The sequence below is a fragment of the Microcebus murinus genome, chromosome 20 (assembly GCF_040939455.1).
Source record: "Microcebus murinus isolate Inina chromosome 20, M.murinus_Inina_mat1.0, whole genome shotgun sequence".
Classification (NCBI taxonomy): domain Eukaryota; kingdom Metazoa; phylum Chordata; class Mammalia; order Primates; family Cheirogaleidae; genus Microcebus; species Microcebus murinus.
The window spans coordinates 5,523,634-5,544,735 of NC_134123.1; the positions used below are offsets into that span (position 1 = coordinate 5,523,634).

General features: G+C 57.7%; 1 protein-coding gene across 1 annotated transcript; it reads right to left on the reverse strand.

Annotated features, from left to right (window-relative positions):
* Positions 1 to 10,890: 10,890 nt before the first annotated feature.
* SNX20 (sorting nexin 20) lies at positions 10,891 to 19,479 on the reverse strand. Its single transcript, XM_012764421.2, has 5 exons — positions 19,339 to 19,479; positions 17,822 to 17,903; positions 15,931 to 16,072; positions 14,348 to 14,499; positions 10,891 to 12,907 (listed from the first exon to the last, which is right to left on the reverse strand). Exons 3-5 carry the CDS (start codon positions 16,061 to 16,063, stop codon positions 12,242 to 12,244), a joined length of 951 nt encoding a protein of 316 aa, XP_012619875.2. The 5' UTR covers positions 16,064 to 16,072; positions 17,822 to 17,903; positions 19,339 to 19,479; the 3' UTR covers positions 10,891 to 12,241.
* Positions 19,480 to 21,102: the final 1,623 nt, after the last annotated feature.

Here is a 21,102-nt window from a genome sequence, read left to right on the forward strand (position 1 = left end):
AGCTTCTGGCTCTTCTACTCCTGCTTTCTGTGACCCTGAGGCTTCTTTCCCATCAGTGAAACTACCGGACTGGGCCACCACAGTGGCTCCCTCGGGGTGCTCCAGGGAGCCCCAGGGGCGCCCCAGATGGGTCTACGGCAGAGCTAGCTCCCTGGCTTCCCAGCCAGCAAAGCTTGGCTCTGGTCTCTCTTATGTGGAGGGTTCCTGTATCAAATTTCATGTGAAGAAAAGGCTATGTGGCTTTTAGCAAAAAGTCTGAAATTGCTACTGGATTAGCTCTGCAGTCCCTCACCCCAATACTGCGAGACTCCCCGCCAGAATAGCAAGTGCTGCTCTAGCACCCTCGGCCCCGCGTAGAAGCGGTACGGAGCACCCTCTGTGCCCACTGCTTCCTGCACGCGGGCCTCGCGTGTGGCCGCAGGAAGCACTGTCTTCTGGGGCAGGATGCTGCTGAACGTAATCTTCACGCCCGGGACCTGGGCGGCCCTGGGGAGGAGAAGGTGAGCGGGTGGGGGGCAGCCCTCCTCCGAGAGCGCAGCGGCGTGGGGTCCCAAGGCGGGGGAGGAGGGTCTGAGGGGAGCTGACTGGGGGCTGGGCAGGCAGGATGGCTCTGAAGTCAGATCCCAGCTCCACCTCTTACAAGACATGTGACCTCAGGAGAGCCTCTCTCTTGTCCTCATCTGTAAAATGGGGGCAGGAGTGCGCTCACCGTACCAGGCATTGGTAGCCTCGGAGGCTGTGTTGACGTGGAGGCTGCCTGGAGCCTCAGAGAGGCAGGTGGGTGGACTGGCACTGACCATTTCCCAGCAGGGCGGCTCCTTTCAGAAACCCTTCCAGCAAGTGCCCGGACCTCACAGCTGCCGCTGGGCAATGTATCAGTGAGCTATTTCTACATAACAAGTAGCCCCAAGGTTCAGCAGATTAAAACAACAATAATTTATGATTCGTGTTCACGAATCACACGGTGGAGAGTTGGCTGATCTTGACGGAGTTCTCCTGCGTGTCTGGGAGTCTGCGCTGTCAGCTGACCTCAGCTGCCCAAGGCCCAGCTTCATGTGCCAGCTCGTCATGTGTCGCCAGCGGGCTACCCTGTGCACACGCTTCCCTTGGCAACAGCGGGCTACCCTGCGCACACGCTTCCCTTGGCAACAGCGGGCTACCCTGCGCACACGCTTCCCTTGGCAACAGCGGGCTACCCTGCGCACACGCTTCCCTTGGCAACAGCGGGCTACCCTGCGCACACGCTTTCCTTGGCAACAGCGGGGCTCAAGAGGGCAAGGGAAATGCATGCGGTCTCCAGAGGCAAGGCTTGGAGCCGGCACACTGTCCTTTCTGCCACATCATATAGGCCAAAGCAAGTGTCCAGGACAGCCCAGACTCACGGGCTGGGGAAATTAACTCTGCCTCTTTAGTTGGAGGAACTGCAAAGGTATGAGGCAAAAGGTAGGAAGACAGGGAGGAATGAAAAACTGGGCCATCCCTGCAATTTACCACACGCTATTGCTTTAATGAGGCACCTGTAAGGGTCTCCCTGCCTTGCTAGCTAACTGCTATTCCTCGTTCATTCCCGTAGGTAAGGGAACTGTGGGTTTGGAGTCCGGATGCCATGCTAGCTGGTGGGTGTCTGGACCATCCACTAGTCTGAGGCCTGATGTTCATCTAATCACACACCCACCTTCCCAGCCCCCGACTCCACTCCAGCACTGGCTGCATTCCAGCTCTGACTGCCATAGTACTTGGTGCCTAATAAATTGAATTCATATTTGCTGCATTCATTCATTCTTTTATAAGAGTATTTTTATTGTGAAATATAGTACACAGAGAAAAGCGCATAAAATATATGTACAGTTTAGCAGATTATTACCAAGGAAATACCCTTGTAACCATTATCCAAGACTAAGGACTAGAACACCACCTGACTCCCTGAGACTCCTAACTGTCCCCCCCTCCCCAGTGAAAATCTCCTCACTCTCTCAGCAGTAACAGCCACTATTTTGACTTTATGGTAACCCTTTCTGCTTTTTTTTTTTTTCCTAGGAGTTTTGAGATGGTTAATTTCAGATGTCAACTTGACTGGGCTACAGGATGCCCAGATATCCGATTGGACATTATTTCCGAGTGTGTCTGCTGGGAGAGATTAGCATTTAGATTGGTGGGCTGAGGAAAGCAGGTACACCCCTCCCCAGGGTGAGTGGGCGTCATCCAAGCCACTGGAGCTTGAACAGAACAAAAGGCAGAGGAAGGTTGGATTTGACATCATCTTCTCCCGGCCTGGGTGTTCCTGGTCCTCAGGCCTGGATTGGGATCTACGGCATCAGCCGTCTGGCTCTCAGGCCTGGGAACTGCACCACGGCTTTCCTGGGTCTCCCGCTTGCAGACAGAAGACTGTGGGACTCCTCAGCCTCATGGTCCTGTGAGCCAATTCCTGGCAGTAAATCTTTATAAATACAGGTATGTAGACATATTATACGTCCATATTCATCTCAGTCTCTGCTATTGGCTCTTTTCTCTGCAGAACCCTAATTCAGGAGTTTTGCCATCTAAATAAGCATCCTTTAGCACTGTGGTTTAGTGTGGCCTGTTCTTGCTTTGCAGTAAATGGGATCACACAAGCTCTTCTGTGTCTGGCTTCTTTACTCAGTTGTGCTTGAGGAATTCATCCGCTCCCATTTGTCCAGGTGTAGTTTGTTTCCATGGCTCCGCCATATTCCGACAGATAAACACCGCAGTGGACGTCTCTGTTTTCCTGTCGATGGATGTTTGAGTTGTTTCCAGGTCGGGGACAAGACTGGGTATAGTCCTGCCCTGAAATTCCATGCAGTTCGGCATGCTCCTGCTTGCCTGTCTGTACCCCAGGAGTGGCATCGTGGGGTCCTCATTTGGCAGCTTTTGCTCAGCTTTAGGGCACGGTGCCAGATGGTTTTCCCAAGTGGTTATACCACTCTACCAGCCAAGACATGATATTTTTCTTTTATTTTCCTCCCAGCCTCCTCCCCCTTCTCTTCCCTTCCATGCATTCATTCATTTAACCACGTTTGCCGCAGGCCCCAGAGACCTGACTTGAAGAGGCAGCGGCTCCCACGCTGGCGGCTCCCACGCCCCCGTTTTGTTAAGAGTCACGTTTCTGCTGTGGGAGGTGGAGGACGGGGTGGAGGATCAGGTGGAGGACCAGGTGAAGGACGGGGTGGAGGACTGGGTGGAGGATTGGGTGGAGGATCAGGTAGAGGATGGGGTGGAGGATCAGGTGGAGGATCAGGTGAAGGACGGGGTGGAGGACTGGGTGGAGGATGGGGTGGAGGATCAGGTAGAGGATGGGGTGGAGGACAGGGTGGAGGAACGGGAGGAGGATGGAGTGGAGGATCAGGTAGAGGATGGGGTGGAGGACTGGGTGGAGGATGGGGTGGAGGATCAGGTGGAGGACCAGGTGAAGGCTGGGATGGAGGACTGGGTGGAGGATGGGGTGGAGGATCAGGTGAAGGACGGGGTGGAGGACCGGGAGGAGGATGGAGTGGAGGATCAGGTAGAGGATGGGGTGGAGGACAGGGTGGAGGATTGGGTGGAGGATGGGGTGGAGGATCAGGTAGAGGATGGGGTCGAGGACAGGGTGGAGGACCGGGAGGAGGATGGAGTGGAGGATCAGGTAGAGGATGGGGTGGAGGACAGGGTGGAGGATTGGGTGGAGGATCAGGTAGAGGATGGGGTGGAGGATCAGGTGGAGGACCAGGTGAAGGACGGGGTGGAGGACTGGGTGGAGGATGGGGTGGAGGATCAGGTGAAGGACGGGGTGGAGGACCGGGAGGAGGATGGAGTGGAGGATCAGGTAAAGGATGGGGTGGAGGATCAGGTGGAGGATGGGGTGGAGGACCAGGTGGAGGATGGAGTGGAGGATCAGGTAGAGGATGGGGTGGAGGATCAGGTGAAGGACGGGGTGGAGGACCGGGAGGAGGATGGAGTGGAGGATCAGGTAGAGGATGGGGTGGAGTACAGGGTGGAGGATCAGGTGGAGGATGGAGTGGAGGACCAGGTGGAGGATGGGGTGGAGTACAGGGTGGAGGATCAGGTGGAGGATGGAGTGAAGGACCAGGTGGAGGATGGCGTGGAGGACCAGGTGGAGGATGGCGTGGAGTACAGGGTGGAGGATCAGGTGGAGGATGGCGTGGAGGACCAGGTGGAGGATGGCGTGGAGTACAGGGTGGAGGATCAGGTGGAGGATGGAGTGGAGGACCAGGTGGAGGATGGCGTGGAGTACAGGGTGGAGGATCAGGTGGAGGATGGAGTGGAGGACCAGGTGGAGGATGGCGTGGAGTACAGGGTGGAGGATCAGGTGGAGGATGGAGTGGAGGACCAGGTGGAGGATGGCGTGGAGGACCAGGTGGAGGATGGCGTGGAGGACCAGGTGGAGGATGGCATGGAGGATCAGGTGGAGGACGAGGTGGAGGATCAGGAGGAGGATGGCGTGGAAGACGGGGTGGAGGAGCAGGTGGAGAACGACGGCCTCCTTTGCCTTGGCGCCTGTGGGCTGCGGGAAGGGGTGGAGGGGCAAAGAGGGGGCCAGCGAGGTCCTGACCCCCAACTGGGGGGTCGCCAGGGGACCTCCCAAGACTTGCAGAGGGAGCGGTTACAACAGAGGCAGCGAAGCCCCGTCACTTTCCCAGCAAAGCGCCTCCTAGCATCATCGCCACCCCTTCCGAAGCGCTTTCCGAAGCCGCGTCCCCCGCCCGCCCCAGACCAGCGCCCGCCCGTCCGCGGTTTCGTCCCTGCTCCCCAGCGCCGCGAGGCCGTCGGAGCCGCCGGGCGGCAGCGCCATCTGCTGGCCAGTGTTTAAACTGCGCGATTAGGGCCTCTGGGTCTGAACTCGCAGAAGCGCCCCCTGCAAAGGGAAAAAGGATAAACTGCGAAAAAGCGTTTATAACGCTAACAGCCAGAGTTACAAAAGGTTCAAGGAAGTGGGCATCTCTCACACTTATGGGCACCTCCACGCTTGGTGGAGGAGTGAGTTAGTACAGCCTTTCTGGAGAGAGATAATATCAAAATCATAAAGTGTTTGTGATTCATAAATATGTACACTTTTTGTCAATAAAAAAAACAAAATAAAAATTTAAAGAGTAAAAACAGTGCTTTGATTCAGAAATGCCACTGTTAGAAATTTCTATAAGAGTGCACAAATACAAAAAGACATTTGGATCAAAGTGTTTGCTCTCGTGTTGCCACAAAATAAGGAAAATTTGCAACATTATGGAATGGTTAAAGGAACTATGGCATATGCATTAGGATATGATGAAACCACTAAAAATAACGTGGAAGAATATTATTATATCATAGGGAAATGCTCATATGCGTAGTTGCAATTTAAAAAGCAGATTGCAAAACTATGTATTATGTACGACATAGTATGTGTTCAGGGTCGCCTCGTGGGCGAGCCAGTCCAGTCTGCAGGGGGTGGGGGCGGGGCTTCCCCCCCTGGCTCCTCAGGAAACGCCGCGTGGGTGTTTCCCCGCGCGTCCTGCAGACGAGGCCTCACAAGAAGGCTGGCTGCGGGAGCCTGCTGGGGTTGCTGGAGCTGCTGTGCCGTCTTGTCACGAGGACAGTGAAGGAAAAGCGGAACCGAGAGACTGAGACAGTGAAAGCGAGAGAGACGAGAGGATAGAGTGTGAGTTCCTGGAGCCAATTTGGCTTGAAACTAGTCTACTCCTGGACTTTTCAGGTAATAAATTCCTTCCTTGTCAGGTTAACTGGGGTTTTTGTCACTTGTAACCCAACAGGTCTGTTTGCCCCAGATGCAAGGGCGTTCACTTTGCAAAGAGCAGTCGCGGAGAAGGCGCGGGGTGGACAGGCCTCGCAAGGCTCCTCTGTGTCAGGGCCTGGGACTCACTCTCTCAGCCGGCACAGCCAGGCGACACACCAGGACAGGTGCGTCCTGGGCCTGCCCCTTTCTGGGTGCAGACCTGAGCTGAGGACCCCGAGGGACACTGGAGGTTCCTGCCGCAGGGCTGAAGTTCTCTCCTCCCCGTGCTGCTTTGCATTCTCTGTGGCGCCTCGAACAGCTCCTCCTCTGAGAAGCCTCTCCGACCACCTGGCGGAGGGACGTCATTCTGTCCAGCTCCTGTCTGCTCTGTCAGCGTCCTTCTGCTGTGCCACCTCCGTGAGGCCAGGGCGCAGGTCTGTCCTGGTGCTGCCGTCTCTCCAGCTCTTTAGAAGGCCCGGGGCAAGTAGGCGTGCCATTGGTCTTGGTCCTGAGACAGTGTGCAGACAGACAGACAGCTCGTGAGGGGCCAGTCTGAGAGCTGGCTGGGACGGGGCTCAGCCTCCTTGGGGGAGGGCATTTTCTTGCTCTTACACCAGGGCACAGTTGGATGGATGGTGACACCCCCCTGAGGACACGCCGCAGGTTCAGGCTTTGACCAGCTCAGAGCCTCCCTCCACTTGGGGTCCTACCTGATACCAGGTGTGAAGCCAGGAGCTGGAGCCGGGGGTTGAAAGTCAAGGATGGTCGATCAAAGCCGAGGTCGGCCCGTGACTCAGGGGCGGGGGAGCAGGCAGGGCTGAGTCCAGGGCTGGGGCACGGCAGCGGGGAGCAGAGTCTCCGGTGCGCTCGGGCGAGGCCCTAGACGTCTGGGGGAGCACGGACAGCACTGGTGGTCAGGACCATGTGCTCAGACACGTATTTCCTTCCGTAGCTCAGTATTTTCCAGTACTTCTCAGTAATCTAAGAGAAGTCTCAGCATGGTGATAGCAGGTCTCCAACACTTGTTTCTTTCTGTCTCTCCCTTTTAACAAAGTCCAGCGGCCGGCCCAGACTCAGGGCCTGTCTCGGGCAAAGGCCTGTTAGGTTGTAGTAACAGTGATAGATTTTGCTGTTTTTATTTTTATAGCTACCTTTTAATTATAGTGATTCTGATTTTCAACTTAGGCTAGTAATAGGAAGTTCCTTTTTCAAATAACTTTGCATAAGTGAAAGGAGATTGCTAAAAGGAAAATGGCAAGCAGATGATAGAACAGGTGTGGCATTGCTGGGCCCCAAGGGGGGGGCGAGTGACTCTGCAGGAAGTTCTGGAAAAGCAGCTTTCTGCAGTGGCTGCAGGTGGGGGAAGCATTTGGAGGAGTGGCTCCGTGCAGCCTGACTTTCGAGCCCCCTGGAAGCCCACCTGCCGCTGCCAGCAGGTGGAATGGAACTGGCTTTGCGGCTCCAAAGCAGGTCTGCAGGTAGGCGATGCCCACTAGGGAGCAGAGCTAAGGGCGTGCTAGCCCTGGGACCACAGGCTGCCTTGACCTGTGTCTCCTGGCCTAGGGTCAGGAAGCCAGACTAGTGGCCCCTGCCCTGGCCTCAACACCAGCCCTGCACCCCCATGTCCAGCTGGGAGACTTCCAGGGCTTCCTGGAATTTGAGCCCAGGATTATTCTGTTTCTGCTGCCTGCCGGAGTCTATCACTTTGATGTGGACACCCAGGTCTGGCCCTGGTGCTATCCCTGTCTCACCATGTGACCTTGAGTCATGGGATTCCTCATATGTAAGCAGAGATGAGTGAAATGACCTTTAAGGACCCTTACAGTGAGAGGACCAGGGACATGTCCCCTCCCCTCTCCTCCACTCCCCCCAGTGTGGGACTCAGTGAGGAAAGCAATGCATGGGACCAACGGGCCTGGGTTTAATTTCTTGCTCTACCAGCTGTTAGCTGTGTGACCTTGTGCAAGTCACTTAACCACTAAGAGCGTCTTGTTATCGTCTGTAAAACAGGTAAAGAGCAGGTCCTGAGCAGTGCTGAGGGACACCTGACAACACAGCAGGGCTCCTAAAGCCCTGGGGACTCTGATTTTTACCGCACAGGTAGCTGCATGCACAGGGGACTGCATGCACAGGTGGCTGCATGCACAGGGGGCTGCGTGCACAGGAGGCTGCGTGCACAGGAGGCTGCGTGCACAGGTGGCTGTGTGCACAGGTGGCTGCGTGCACAGGGGACTGCGTGCACAGGTGGCTGCGTGCACAGGGGGCTGCGTGCACAGGGGGCTGCGTGCACAGGGGGCTGCGTGCACAGGGGGCTGCGTGCACAGGGGGCTGCGTGCACAGGTGGCTGCGTGCACAGGGGACTGCGTGCACAGGTAGCTGCATGCACAGGGTACTGCATGCACAGGGGGCTGTGTGCACAGGGGGCTGCGTGCACAGGGGGCTGTGTGCACAGGGGGCTGCGTGCACAGGGGGCTGTGTGCACAGGTAGCTGCATGCACAGGGGACTGCGTGCACAGGGGGCTGCGTGCACAGGTGCTGCATGCACAGGTGGCTGAATGCACAAGGGACTGCATGCACAGGTGGCTGCGTGCACAGGGGGCTGCATGCACAGGGGACTGCATGCACAGGGTCCGAGTGCACAGGGGACTGCGTGCACAGGGGGCTGCGTGCACAGGGGATTGTGTGCACAGGTGGCTGCGTACATAGGGGGCTGCATGCACAGGAGAGTGCATGCACAGGTGCTGCGCGCACAGGTAGCTGCATGCACAGGGGACTGTGTGCACAGGGGGCTGCGTGCACAGGGGACTGGGTGCACAGGGGACTGCGTGCACAGGGGGCTGTGTGCACAGGGGGCTGCGTGCACAGGGGGCTGTGTGCACAGGTAGCTGCATGCACAGGGGACTGCGTGCACAGGGGGCTGCGTGCACAGGTGCTGCATGTACAGGTGGCTGAATGCACAAGGGACTGCATGCACAGGTGGCTGCGTGCACAGGGGGCTGCATGCACAGGGGACTGCGTGCACAGGGTCCAAGTGCACAGGGGACTGCGTGCACAGGGGGCTGCATGCACAGGGGATTGTGTGCACAGGTGGCTGCGTACATAGGGGGCTGCATGCACAGGAGAGTGCATGCACAGGTGCTGTGCGCACAGGTAGCTGCATGCACAGGGGACTGTGTGCACAGGGGGCTGCGTGCACAGGGGACTGGGTGCACAGGGGGCTGCGTGCACAGGTGCTATATGAACAGGTGGCTGAATGCACAGGGGACTGGGTGCACAGGTGCTGTGTGCACAGGTAGCTGCATGCACAGGGTACTGCATGGACTGGGGACTGTGTGCACAGGGGGCTGCATGCACAGGGGGCTGCGTGCACAGGGGACTAGGTGCACAGGTGCTGTGTGCACAGGTAGTTGCATGCACAGGGTACTGCATGCACTGGGGACTGTGTGCACAGGGGGCTGCATTCACAAGTGGCTGCGTGCACAGGCATTGTGTGCACAGGGGGCTGTGTGCACAAGTAGCTACGTGCACAGCTTTGTTTTGATCATGGGCCTGGCAGGCAAGAGAACAGCTGGTGTCCCAGGGTATAGGGCCTCACAAGGATGGCCAACCCCTGTCCAAAGGGGAGACCACAGCACTCTTTGTCACAGCTGACGGGAGGCAGCAGGGCTTCATTTGAAGGCCCCCCTTGGGCTCCAGAACTTGGTGCCCAGAGCAGGTTTGCAGGTGTGATGTGAGGCTGGCACGGTGCGGGGCTCCCGGGCCTGAAGGGGCACCTGTAGGGAAGAGGCCTGGGTGGAGGACACAGGAGTGGGAGCAGCCCAGACTGCAGGCCACCAGGCTTCGTGGGGAGTTTTCTACAGGGCACCCTGCGTCAGTTCAACTCAGGCTTCTCAGACTGTAAGGCACACAGGCAGGGAGGGATCTCCTGGTTGGGGCTGGGGGTGCCAATCTTGTTAACATGCAGATTCTGATCCAGCAGGTCTCGGACAGGGCCTGAAATTCCACATGTCTAACAGGGCACCCTCCCACCCCGAGTATGGAGGGCGGGGACTCCTCACTCTCCTGTGGACCAGCTTTGAGAGGTCAGGGGAAGAGGGTCTGGTTCCAGCTGCTGCCACTCTACAGTCCCCTGGAAGGAAGGACTAGTACAGGTGGAGTGGGTGGGAGAAGGCCCAGGCAAACAGGAAAGTGGGGTACGCTGGTGGGGCCACAGTGAGCCCTCAGGAAGGCTTCCTGGAGAAAAAGCTCAAGTAATTCAAGGACTTGTTCCAGGAGCCCAGGGAACGAGTGGGTCTCTGACTTCAGCAAACGGGAAAGGCCAGGAGGGCTTGGCTGTGGGGAGCCAGCCAGGCCATCAGTGCACACGGCCAGAAGAGACTCCAGTGGCCCCACAGGCCAAGGCTGTCGGCAGCACTGGGGAGGGCAGCACCGCGTGTCGTCAGGAAGGGGCCGGGTGGGAGTCTGGAAGCTTCCTCTGTGGCCAGTCCCCTTCAGGAAGCCAGAGCAAGTCCATTACCTGTGCACTATGTGGGGAGCCACCTGTCTTCAGGGGTACAGATGGTGAATCCCCCACACGATTTTGTAGGTCCCTTCTACCCCAAAAAGGTATCTTCTCTCTGTGTGCATACCACACACACACGTGCACGCACATTTCGAGACGCACATTTTTTCATATGCTAGCCCCCCCTGAACTCAATGGCACCCTACACTCCTTACTGGCCTGGGTCCATGCTGACTTCCTTCAGAGAGAATTTACGTTTGGAGTGCTAGGCACCTGGAACAGCTCTACCTGAGACCACCAAACATGACTTGCCACTGCGGAATCTCGGGCCACTGCAGGTGTGCCCAAACATGGTGAGCACCAGCTTGCAGTCCGAATTCTCAACAGATTCCTACCCTCCGTCCAGTGCCAAGTTTGAGTCATGCACATTTTCTCAATGTCCCCTCCTGCATGACAGTTTTATTTGGTGCTAACCTTTACATTGGATGTCTTAGTCTTTGGTTTCTCTTTTTTCCTGGAATTTCCCATTAAACTCGTGTTGAGCATTTTTTTCTTTGTTAGTAAATATTTGGTGCATCTTACAGTTGATGGCATTTTAGATTTGATCAGATAACTTGTAAAATCAGTATGATCAGTTTCGTCATTACAAATAGGGTCACAGCTCTTTAATTTTTTCATTAGACATTTTAATTTTCCATACACCCAGCTTTTCAGTAAATTCAGTGTCTCCACTTAAAGCATCTTTCCCTTGGAGTAAGCTGAGAGACTTGAGGGGTGTCTTTGTCCCAAGACAGACTGTTTGTAGCCACTAGGACAGAGCCTGATGGGGCCACTACCATTGTGACCACAAAGTGTCACTGTCGGACACATTCCGGTGCAGTCTGGCACCTGCGGGGTCAGGGCTGTGGTGACCCTTGCGGGGCTGGATTCCGCCCTTAGAGGGCGCCCCACATCGCGGTTCCCAAGTCATAGTCTGCTTAGTTCACTCTAATAAGCTCACCCTGATGCTTGAGTCTTTGGGGGCTTAGAGCTTCACACAGATGGGCCCACACTAGCCCGTACTGTCACCTCCAAGCCCTGTGTCCCACCTCAGTCACTGAGACTGTGCTCAATCCCAGCCCCCTTCACTCTGGGCCCTTTCCTGACAGCAGCGCCCGGGCGAGGGCATCCCGGTCCATCGGACAGGTTCTGAGAACTCTGACCCTGAAAAGAGGCGGAGCTGGGGATTCAGTCTCTTTTCTACCCACCGGACCCTTGAGTGCCCTGCTTTGCCCCCGCAGGGCTGTGTCTGCGGACCGGGGAAGCCACCTTCTGTGGTAACCACCCCCAGGCAGCGCGTGGTGTCATCCCAGCCAGAGAAAGAGTCGGAAACTCCCTCGCTAAAGACGCCTGCCTCATAAAACCTTACGGCACCGTCGCTGCCCAGCCCAGGGCCTCCTACCCGGCCAAGGACGACGCAGCTCCTGCTGCGAGTGCCTGAGGAGAGGCTGTTCCTGCGGGCAGTGGGCCAGCCTGTGCTTCGCTGCGCTGCGTCTACTTGCTAAAGAGGAAGAGCTCGAGTATTAGGATGATACTAGGATAATGCGCGGAAATATTTGTGAGCAACGTTGAGACGAGAGGAACAGAGAGAAAAGACCAGGACAGCAGGGGAGAGCTTTCTGCAAGGAGCGGGTCGTGCTTTGTGTGCAACGTGCAGTGCGAACCTCTCCTCCGGCTTCTACGGAAACGCTGGCGAGGGCGCTGTTCCTGCCCAGTGTTGTGGCAGCTGGGTCTGTGGTTTTGTGATGGATGGCCCTGGTGTCAAGGGGGACAAGGACACAGTGGAGGCTTCCAAAGAGTCCCAGGAGCACCTCTGTTCAACACAGACGGGGAAACAGCGGCCAGACGAGGGGCTCGTCCAAAGTCACCCAGCAACGTAGAACCCCCAGTGGCTCTTCCCATTAAAAGTGACCCCCAACAGCCTGCTGATTGCCCCCAGGTCTGCAGCTGCCCCGCGAGAGGACCGGGCTGGCTCATCACAGATACTCTCGCACGGCAAGTTCCTTCAGGGTGACGCCGCGGTGGCTGGGCCTCCGGAGCTGGGTGTCCTCCAGCCTCTCCTGCAGAGACACGAAGTCCCTGCCCAGCACGTAGGCCAGGCTGACCATGGCGTCCAGCAGGGGCGCGTAGTAGCGATGGCCCTCCCGGGCCTGCAGGCGCTGCAGGGCCCTCTCGCCGGCCGAGAAGGCCTCGGCCGGGCGCTCCAGGTCGCGGTGGCACACCAGCATGGCGCAGAGGGCCGGGACCACCGCCGCGGGGCAGTGGGCCGTCAGCTTCTCCTGCAGGGGCACCACGCGCACCAGGACGTCCAGGGCCCTGGCGTACTGGCCGGCCCGCAGGCAGCCGAAGGCCTCGCTCAGCTCGGGCCGCGTGAGGAAGTCCACGAACTGGCTGGAGCGGCGCACGCAGCGGATGGCGTAGAGCAGGCCCAGGTACTCCTCGAGGGCCAGCCTGCGCTCGCAGATCGCCTCCTCCGTGAAGTTCCCCACCAGGCGCTTCCTGGGGAAGACCACGTCCTCGATCTCCTCGCGGAAAGTCTTGAGCAGGGCCTTCTGGAGCCTCTCGAAGTCCGAATAGCGCCGTTCCAGGACAGCCTTGCTGCTGTCGAAGCTGCCGGTCTGGACGACGACGATCTGGTACATCTGGGCGCAAGGAGGGAGCCTTTGGCACAGGGATGGGCCTGCGGACGGCCTGGGGATGCCTTGGCCCTACACTGTCAGCAGTGGGGTCCTCACTTTTCTGTACCGGGGTGCTAGGATGGCTACTGTGCTTTCCCAGGTGGAACACCTGGGGGGTGGCTTTAGCTGCTCTGCAACATCATCTGGGTGTACTGGCAGTGACGTTATACAGTACGAGAATTATTCCTTTGCAATCCTCTCCAAGAGAATACTGATTAAGGACACAGACTTGGGAGCCAGACTGCCTGGGTTATCACTCCAGCCCCACCATGGCCTAGCTGTGTGGTCTTAGTTAGGTAACTTAGCATCTCTGAGCCTCAGTTTTCTCATCCATAAAGCGAGGATATGTGTAGCACCTACCTGACCGGTGAGGATTAAATGAGTGAGTGCACTGAAGCCAGTGGAACTGTGCCCGCGGGCAGCTGGCACTCAGTGGGAGCCATTGTCACCACCCCGGTCCCAGTGAAGTGAAGGAGCAGCGTTGGGTGGCTCCTGGTCACAGGCTGAAACCCCACCCTGGCAAGACAGCAGTGCCCGTGCACAGGGCTCTCCCCGCTAGCGTCTATAACAGCACAGAGCTTTCCTTGTACTGACTTTTCCTCTGCCCTGCCTGACGCGGCACCCATATTGACTTTTATACTGACCTTTCTTATGCCATGTGGTATGTGATGTTGGTTTTCCATTTAGGGTATTATCTCTTTGAAATAAATGTATTTAGTATTTTTAAAAATTGATCAATTTGGCTGGGCGCGGTGGCTCTCGCCTGTCATCCTAGCACTCTGGGAGGCTGAGGCGGGCGGATTGCTCGAGGTCAGGAGTTCGAAACCAGCCTGAGCAAGAGTGAGACCCCGTCTCTACTATAAATAGAAAGAAATTAATTGGCCAACTAATATATATAGAAAAAATTAGCCGGGCATGGTGGCGCATGCCTGTAGTCCCAGCTACTCAGGAGGCTGAGGCAGGAGGATTGCTTGAGCCCAGGAGTTTGAGGTTGCTGATGCCATGGCACTCACTCTAGCCTGGGCAACAGAATGAGACTCTGTCTCAAAAAAAAAAAAAAATTGATCAATTTAAAGAAGAAAATAAGTAAATAGTAATTATAAATGACACAAGGTTGTGGTAAAATTGGGAAGAGAGGACACAGATGCCTAACATCTGATAACGTGGGATGAAACCGGGTTATTTCCTCCTTAGGATCCAGGAGTGTGACTCACACGGCTCTGGTCCCCCCAGGACCTAGCATGGTGCCGGGTGCAAAATCTTGCTCTCTGCCCGTTTTCCCCAGAAGAGCTCTGTGAGTTAGAGTCAACCCATGTCATGGCTGGGAAAGCTGAGGCCCCATAAGACTTGCCCAGGGCCAGAAAGGAGGCGGCCAGGGGGTTCCATCATTTCCCAATCTCTTACCACAAACTTGGAGATCTTTCTCTCCTCGATGCGGGCCGACGCGATCTCGAAGAGCAGCTTGACGCGCTTCCAGCGGCACTTCTCGTTCTGCCAGTAGTCCTGCAGCTCTCGCGTGGTCATGCTGGAGTTGGAGCTCGGGCCGCCGTGGGCACCTGGAGGGACAGCACGCTTGGGGACCTGCGCCAGGGCAGCGCACTGCAGAGGCGAGGGCTTGGGGGACGGCTGGGTCTGCCGGGTGGAACTCAGAATCCAGAAGGGCGGTGGGGAGCACCTCGCCACGCTGCCTGGGGCGTGCGCCAGACATCTGTGCCCAGCCCAGCTGAATCCACCCGCCACTGACACCTCGAGCAGCCCATCAGCCCCAGTGGCGTATGGGCTGCGAGGGGCGGCGTGGGCCCGCTGGGTTGTGCGCTCTGGCCTGCGGATTGGCCAAGCGAGACCCCGTGCCCCCGACAGGCAGGGACTGTGGCTGGCTCCTCTTGCGCTCCCTGCAGCACGGGCTCCCTGGCTGTCGCCCGGACTGTAGGAGCAGGGAGTGGCGGGGGGAGTCCTGCGGGTGCTGCGTTCCAGCCGCAGGCGGGCTGGCCCCTCCAAGGCTCTCATCTCATTTCCCGTGAGCTGTAATTCTTCCCGAACATGCCACTCCTCTGCCTTGAATCTAAACCTCCTGGAAAACCACAGCATTTCTTAAACCTCACTTAAGCCCTGCACCGTCTGAGAAGTTTGAGAAAGCTTCGAATCCTTCCCTACCCAAACCGCACAACCACTTCCGCACTTCGTGGCAGGGTTTGCATCCCCGGAGCTCTCTCTGGGGTGTCCTCCAAGACACCCCCACGTCACTTCGCCTGCCCCTCAGCATTAGAGTAGGGGCTCCTGCCCCCTCCTGCAGCCTTTCTCGTGGCTTGTCTGGTTGTTTTTCTCTGATCTGCTTCCCTGCCAAACTGGAGGCCCAGAGCAGTGTTTGATTAGTCCTGTTTCCCCGTGCCCTGCGCAGGGCCAGGAACCGGGCAGCCTTCCACAGCACATCCTGGGTGACTGTAAGAAGAGACTTTCTCCAGGAGATGGCGCTACAGCAGATGCCATCTGGCCCAGTGCCGGCCCTGCGCTCCTGCGCTCACTGTTCCGGGCATGCCGCTGGCTTCCTACTGCAAGCAGCTATGCCCCTCACCCTGAGGGCGTCTTCAGGCCACAGTGGCACGCTCAGGAGCGTCCCTCAGCAGGTGCAGGACAGGACTGGAGGGCGGCAGCCTGGCTTCCTCCCCCCGAGGACAGGACACCTCTGGGAGGTGTTCCCTGCAGCCGCCCAGAGGCCCCACTGCAACTGCGCCTCAGTTACCTATAGCGGTCACCTGTTCTCGGACCCTGCGCTGGCGCCTGCCCTTCCCTTCCCCACTCTCACTTCCCGTCATGCCCCTAGGGTCCTCTCCCAGGTAAGCACCGTGCACCAAATCCTTCTTCGGGGTGACAGAAGAATACAAACGAACCTCCCAGCTCTCTCGTTGCTGCGATTACAGTGACCCATATCGTACTTCAAATGTCTTCAAACCTCTTTCCCCCGACCGAGCCTCAGGCCCCAAGCCTACCTAGGTGTCCTTCAGGTCTTGGACGTGGGAGGTCCGGGCCAGTGGCTGCCGCATCCTGCTCGGCCCTTGCCGTGCCCTGGGCTGTGGGTCCTGTCCAGCCGGGGTCCTGTCCAGGCTGCTCCGGGCTCGCCATGCTGCGAGGCTGCCGGGGCGCAGGAGAGGACAGTGAGTGCCGCCCGTGCTGGGCTTCCTGGTGGGCCCGGGGCGCCCGGGACCCCTGTCACAGCCCACTGCTGAGACGCCACTTCCCGCCCGGATGCCCGGCTGACGGCCAGACCCCAGACCGGCTCTGCCCCTCTGCGGTACAGGTCACTCCAAGGCAGAGCAGAGCCTTCTCGGCGTGACGACCTTATGGTACTGAGTTGCTCTGCATGTTAAATGAGGTGATTCGAGCAAAAGCAACGGCTCTCGTGATCGCTTGGGAGAAAGACACTGGCTTATCCAGGTAGGTGTCCCGAGAACTGTAAGTGGCAGATGTGAACGACATCTCAGCGTTCAGAGCGGCAGACACTGGCGTGTCTCTTCCATCTGTCTGCAGAGCTCACCAATGGCTCCCCCCAGGTTCTGCACGGCCCCTAACGGACACCCACAGAAATCTGTCCTCACCAGCAAGTGGCAGGAGAGGACACTGAGGTCAGCCCGAGGTCACGCAGCTGGAGAGTTCAGCGCACAGAGCTGGATGTGTGCTGTCTGCGTGCCCTGCACTTGACACGCACGCCTCCCTCCCTCCGGCCACTGTCCTCCACGGGACAGTTTTCACCTCCCTTTATGATGAGGGAGCTGGGACGCGGCGTTGCCTGAGGCCAGGAGCCAGTGAGTGCAGGGCGGGACACGCCTGACTTCAGAACCCTCTGCCCCACCCAGGGGCACGGGGCGGAAAGCAGGCCGGCGGGGCCGATTCATGTCGTCACTCTGTTTGTGACCCGGGAACGTGAACGAGATGGCCTGGTAGCAGGCAAGGTATTTCACTTCCCTGTGCCTCAGTTTCCCGTGAGTCGGGCATAAAGATAGGCCATGCTGGCAAGGCTGGTGTGAGGATGAAACCGGGCAGAGCCTGCACAGCCAGGGCCTGTGCCGCAGGCCTTGTTACCAGCGTCTGCAGTGCTAGCCGCTTTGAGAGAGAGCTGTGAAGGAAATGACTCTAAATTAAGGGAGAAGTTGGAATAGAATTACAGATGTTTGAGACAAAACACAAAAAGGGACAGTTAAAGCATTAGCTGAAACGCAGTGAGTAGCTGGTGCCACCTGGGCACAGAGGTTCAAAATAAGGAGGGTGCCAGTGACTTCGTCCCTTTTCTTGTGGGACCGGAGGGGGCTGCCAGCGGCCCACAGAGGCAGAGCTGGGACTTGAACTCTGGTCTGTTGGGTTCCAGGCCCTGGGTCTGAGCCCCTGCGCTGACTGTGGCCTAGAGAGGGGGAGCCACTGCTGCCCCATCGTCCCCTGCTGTGACCCCGAGCGTGGCCTGAGCCTGTCCTCTGCTCTGGGGGGCGGCCTGGACTGGGCAGGGGTGAGGCCGCTGCGGCCAGGACCCCCCACTGCTGGGAGGTGCTCGCGGCGCCAGGTGCCAGGAGCCCGGGATTCTCCAGGGGGCTCCGTGGAGCTGTCTAGTGGGCAGCCCTCTGGGACCCTCAGTCCAACTTTGCCTTCTACAGATGGGCAAACTGAGGCACAGAGCCGGCCATGGCCAGCCCAGGGCTGCACGTGCTTGAGCACACTACAGCTTGCAAACTTCACCCCCTCAGGGGGCGGGAGACATTGCCTTCCAGCCTCAGTTTCCCCACCTGAAAAAAGTGGCCACGAGCCCTGTCCTGATGGTAAGATGGGTGGCAGGATGTGTTTGCTATGTCTCGGGAGGTGCCCAAGCAAGATGGGGGGCATGTGCTGTCTTACCTTGCAGACTCTTGGTGGCGGGCGTTCTCGGGGGCCCGGTGTTTCCCGTGGGCACTCCTTGCACTCGCCTCAGTCAGCCCCTCTGTAAAATGGGTGACGGTGAGTGCCTTTGGGCTCAATGGCCCCAGCCCTTCCAGCACGGCTTTCGTGACCAGGCAGCCGCTCCCAGGTCAAAAGTGGGCGCTGTTTTCCCAGAGACCCTGTAACACCCAGACATCATGCCTCGCCTGCACACTCTGGTGAAGTCCTGGCAAATCTCATCATGAAAACAGGGCTTAGAATAAAAATTCAAGTCAGCAGCCAAAGCCAGCTCCCTTACATTTTCTCTTAGGGGTCTAACTGGAAGTCACCCATTTAAAAAAGAGTGGGAAGGAAAGAGTCTTGCATTGGCACATCCATGAGGTTGTGGGCAATTTCCTGTATCTCTTCAGGCCACAGTTTCCTCATCTGTGAAATGGGAAGGCAATCCCATCTCTCTAAAAGCTCTTTGGGGAGAGCCACGTAGGGGCTCCTGTGGGGCCTCCCTCTCCCCCCACACCCTCTATAGCAAAGATTTCTAGACTTTACAACAAAATACTGCAAGTGCTGGTGCTGCTGGCCTGGGGGCTTGTACCCGGCCCAGAGGACAGAGCGGCGTCCCAGCCCCTCCACCCTCAGCCCTGTGCCTGGACGGGCATCCTCCCCTCCTTGTCTCCGGGTGCCGCGGCCCTCCCTCGCTCTAAGGGCTGCCTGCCACGTCCAGCCCTCCTTCTGAGGGGCACACAGGGCCACCTGCGGAGCCCCCGCTACCTTTCTGAGCGGGTTGCAGGGGACTTTTACGGGAAGAGCCTCCTCTCCAGCAGAGTGAAATAAAGCACTGCCCCCCCCCCGCAGGCAGGATCCCGGACACTGGCTGCTCTGGAGGGGAAGGCTGGACTCTCACCTAGCTGCCTTGCCACGGCGGGCGCTCCCCACCTGGGTGGCGTCAGGGGCCCCTGGCGAGGCGGGATGGGGGGAAGGCTGGACACTCACCTAGCTGCCTTGCCACGGCGGGCGCTCCCCACCTGGGCGGCGTCAGGGGCCCCTGGCGAGGCGGGATGGGGGTGCCGGGGCTTGTTCAAAAGCAGATTTCCTGGCTCCCAACACAAGAGAGTCCCCAAAGACAGGCTGGGGGGTGGGTGGCCCCTGGACTCTGCATTTTCCGCATGTTTCCTAGGGCTATGCTGGGGCAGGGGCCCCTGCAACCACTTTTTGAGAAACACAAGCGTGGTGACTTATTCTTCAGGCCCAGGGAAAATCAGAGCGGTAATCCCCACCAGAGCAGTGTACAAGTTCTGGCGTCCCAAAAGGAGTCGAGGCGATGGAGGGCCTGGGCGCTGTCCCCTGCGCTGCCCCAGTGTGCCAGCGAGAGCCCCACACAGAGCTGTCTCCGGCCGGCCGGCCCACCCTGCCCCCCGCAGGTACCCAGGGCGGTCGCCGAGGCGACGACTCAGGCCACAGCAGGCAGCGGCCGGCTGAGCTTGGGATCAAACACTGACCTGAGGTCTCTGGGCCCCGCGTGAGTCCGGGGGTCCGGGCAGGTGTCACATCGCCCTTCCGGATCTCTGCTCCAAGCTCTGGCGACCAGCCCAGTGGCTGCCGCTTGCGAAGTTCCCTGTTTGAAAACAGGAAATAGGCTGTGTGACCTGCGGCCGAGTGCCCCAGCCCATTGGCTGGCGAAACATGGCATAGAGAGTGAAACTGACAGCTTGCCGTCCCCACGTCTCCTTCCGCCGCCCCACAGGGCAGGACGTGGCAGGGCGGGCGGCACTGAGAGGCCTACCCCGGCCTCGCTCTCCCGTCAGCCTGCGGTAAGCCGGCTGTCCTTCCAGAGTCCCCTTCAGCCTCCGGCGTTCAGTCGTTAGCTCCCAAAGCCTTTTAACATTCTATGAGCCGGGCATGGTGGGAGCCATTATGCCCTAGTAACAGACGGGGAAACTGAGGCTTGGACCATAGAGCTGCTGGGACACAGAGCCAGTGGCTGGCACGGAAGGGTGGTGCGGTAGAATCACAGTTGCATCCGGGCATTTTCTCTGGATAAAGCTGCAACCAGCACCACCAACGGAAAGTACCAGGGAAGCTGGAACCCTGGGTGGTGGCGTGATTCACGGCCACCAGTATCTGTGGCCTTGAGGACAAGGAGCTGGAACAGGACAAAAAATGGAGCCTCACTGGCTCCCCCAGAAGTTTACTGTGTGCCTCGTCCCAGCCATGACTCCCTTGCTCCTGTCAGAGGCAGTCGCAGTCCTGGTGGGGGTTACTGCTTTCACCCTGCTCACAAACTTGCTGCCAGGGAATCAGTCCCTAGACAACTGAGTTTCATTTTACTTATTTTTGAATTTTATATAAATGGAGCCATCACGCTGTGTGTACTCTCCAGTGTCTGCTTCTTTCTTTCAACATTTACGTGTGTAAGATTCACCGATGTTTTTCTTTTGTGTGTGTGTGTAGCTGGAGTGTGTTCCCCTTGTTGTGTTGCTACTTTATTTGAATCCATCGCTGTTTTTGCTTTGGCTGTTGCTGCACATTTGGGTTGTTCCTGGGACGGGGTCATGGTCAGCGCTGCTGGTCATATGCTTACACGTCGGCCCAAGTCCGTGTGTTTCCCTGAGGGAAGACTCTGGGTCTTGGAGTACGGGTGGCTTCCACTGTGCTAGACTACGCCAAACTGCCTCCAGGGTGACCGCGCATCTTGCACTCCCGCAGCGGCGTACGGGAGTTCCAGGTGCTGCAGCTTCTCTCCTGCATTTGATGTGCTCAGCATGTTTCCTGTGGCCACTCTAATGTGTGTAGTGGTGGCTCATCATGGTTTTAAGTCGCGTTTCCCTAGTGACTAATGAAGTTGAGCATCTTTCCATGGGCGTGTTTGCCATCCTTATACCATCTTCAGTGAGGTGGCTGTTCAAGTGCACCGCTCATTTTTAACTGGATTGCTTTTCAGTGGTCTGTAGGTGTTGTTTATGTGTTCATTTGGATGTGTGTGCTTTGTAGCAGCCTTCTCCACCCTGTGGCTTGCACTGGCTCTCTCTTAATGGGGTCTCGCAATGAATATAGTGGCCAAGTTTTATTTTACATTATTTTTATTTTATTTTATTTTGAGACTGAATCTTGCTCTGTCACCCAGGCTAGAGTGCCATGGTATTAGCCTCGCTCACAGCAAGCTCAAACTCCTGAGCTCAAGTGATCCTCTTGCCTCAGCCTCCCAGAGTACTGTTACTACAGGCATGTGCCACCACGCCCAGCCAACAAGTGGCCAGCGTTAA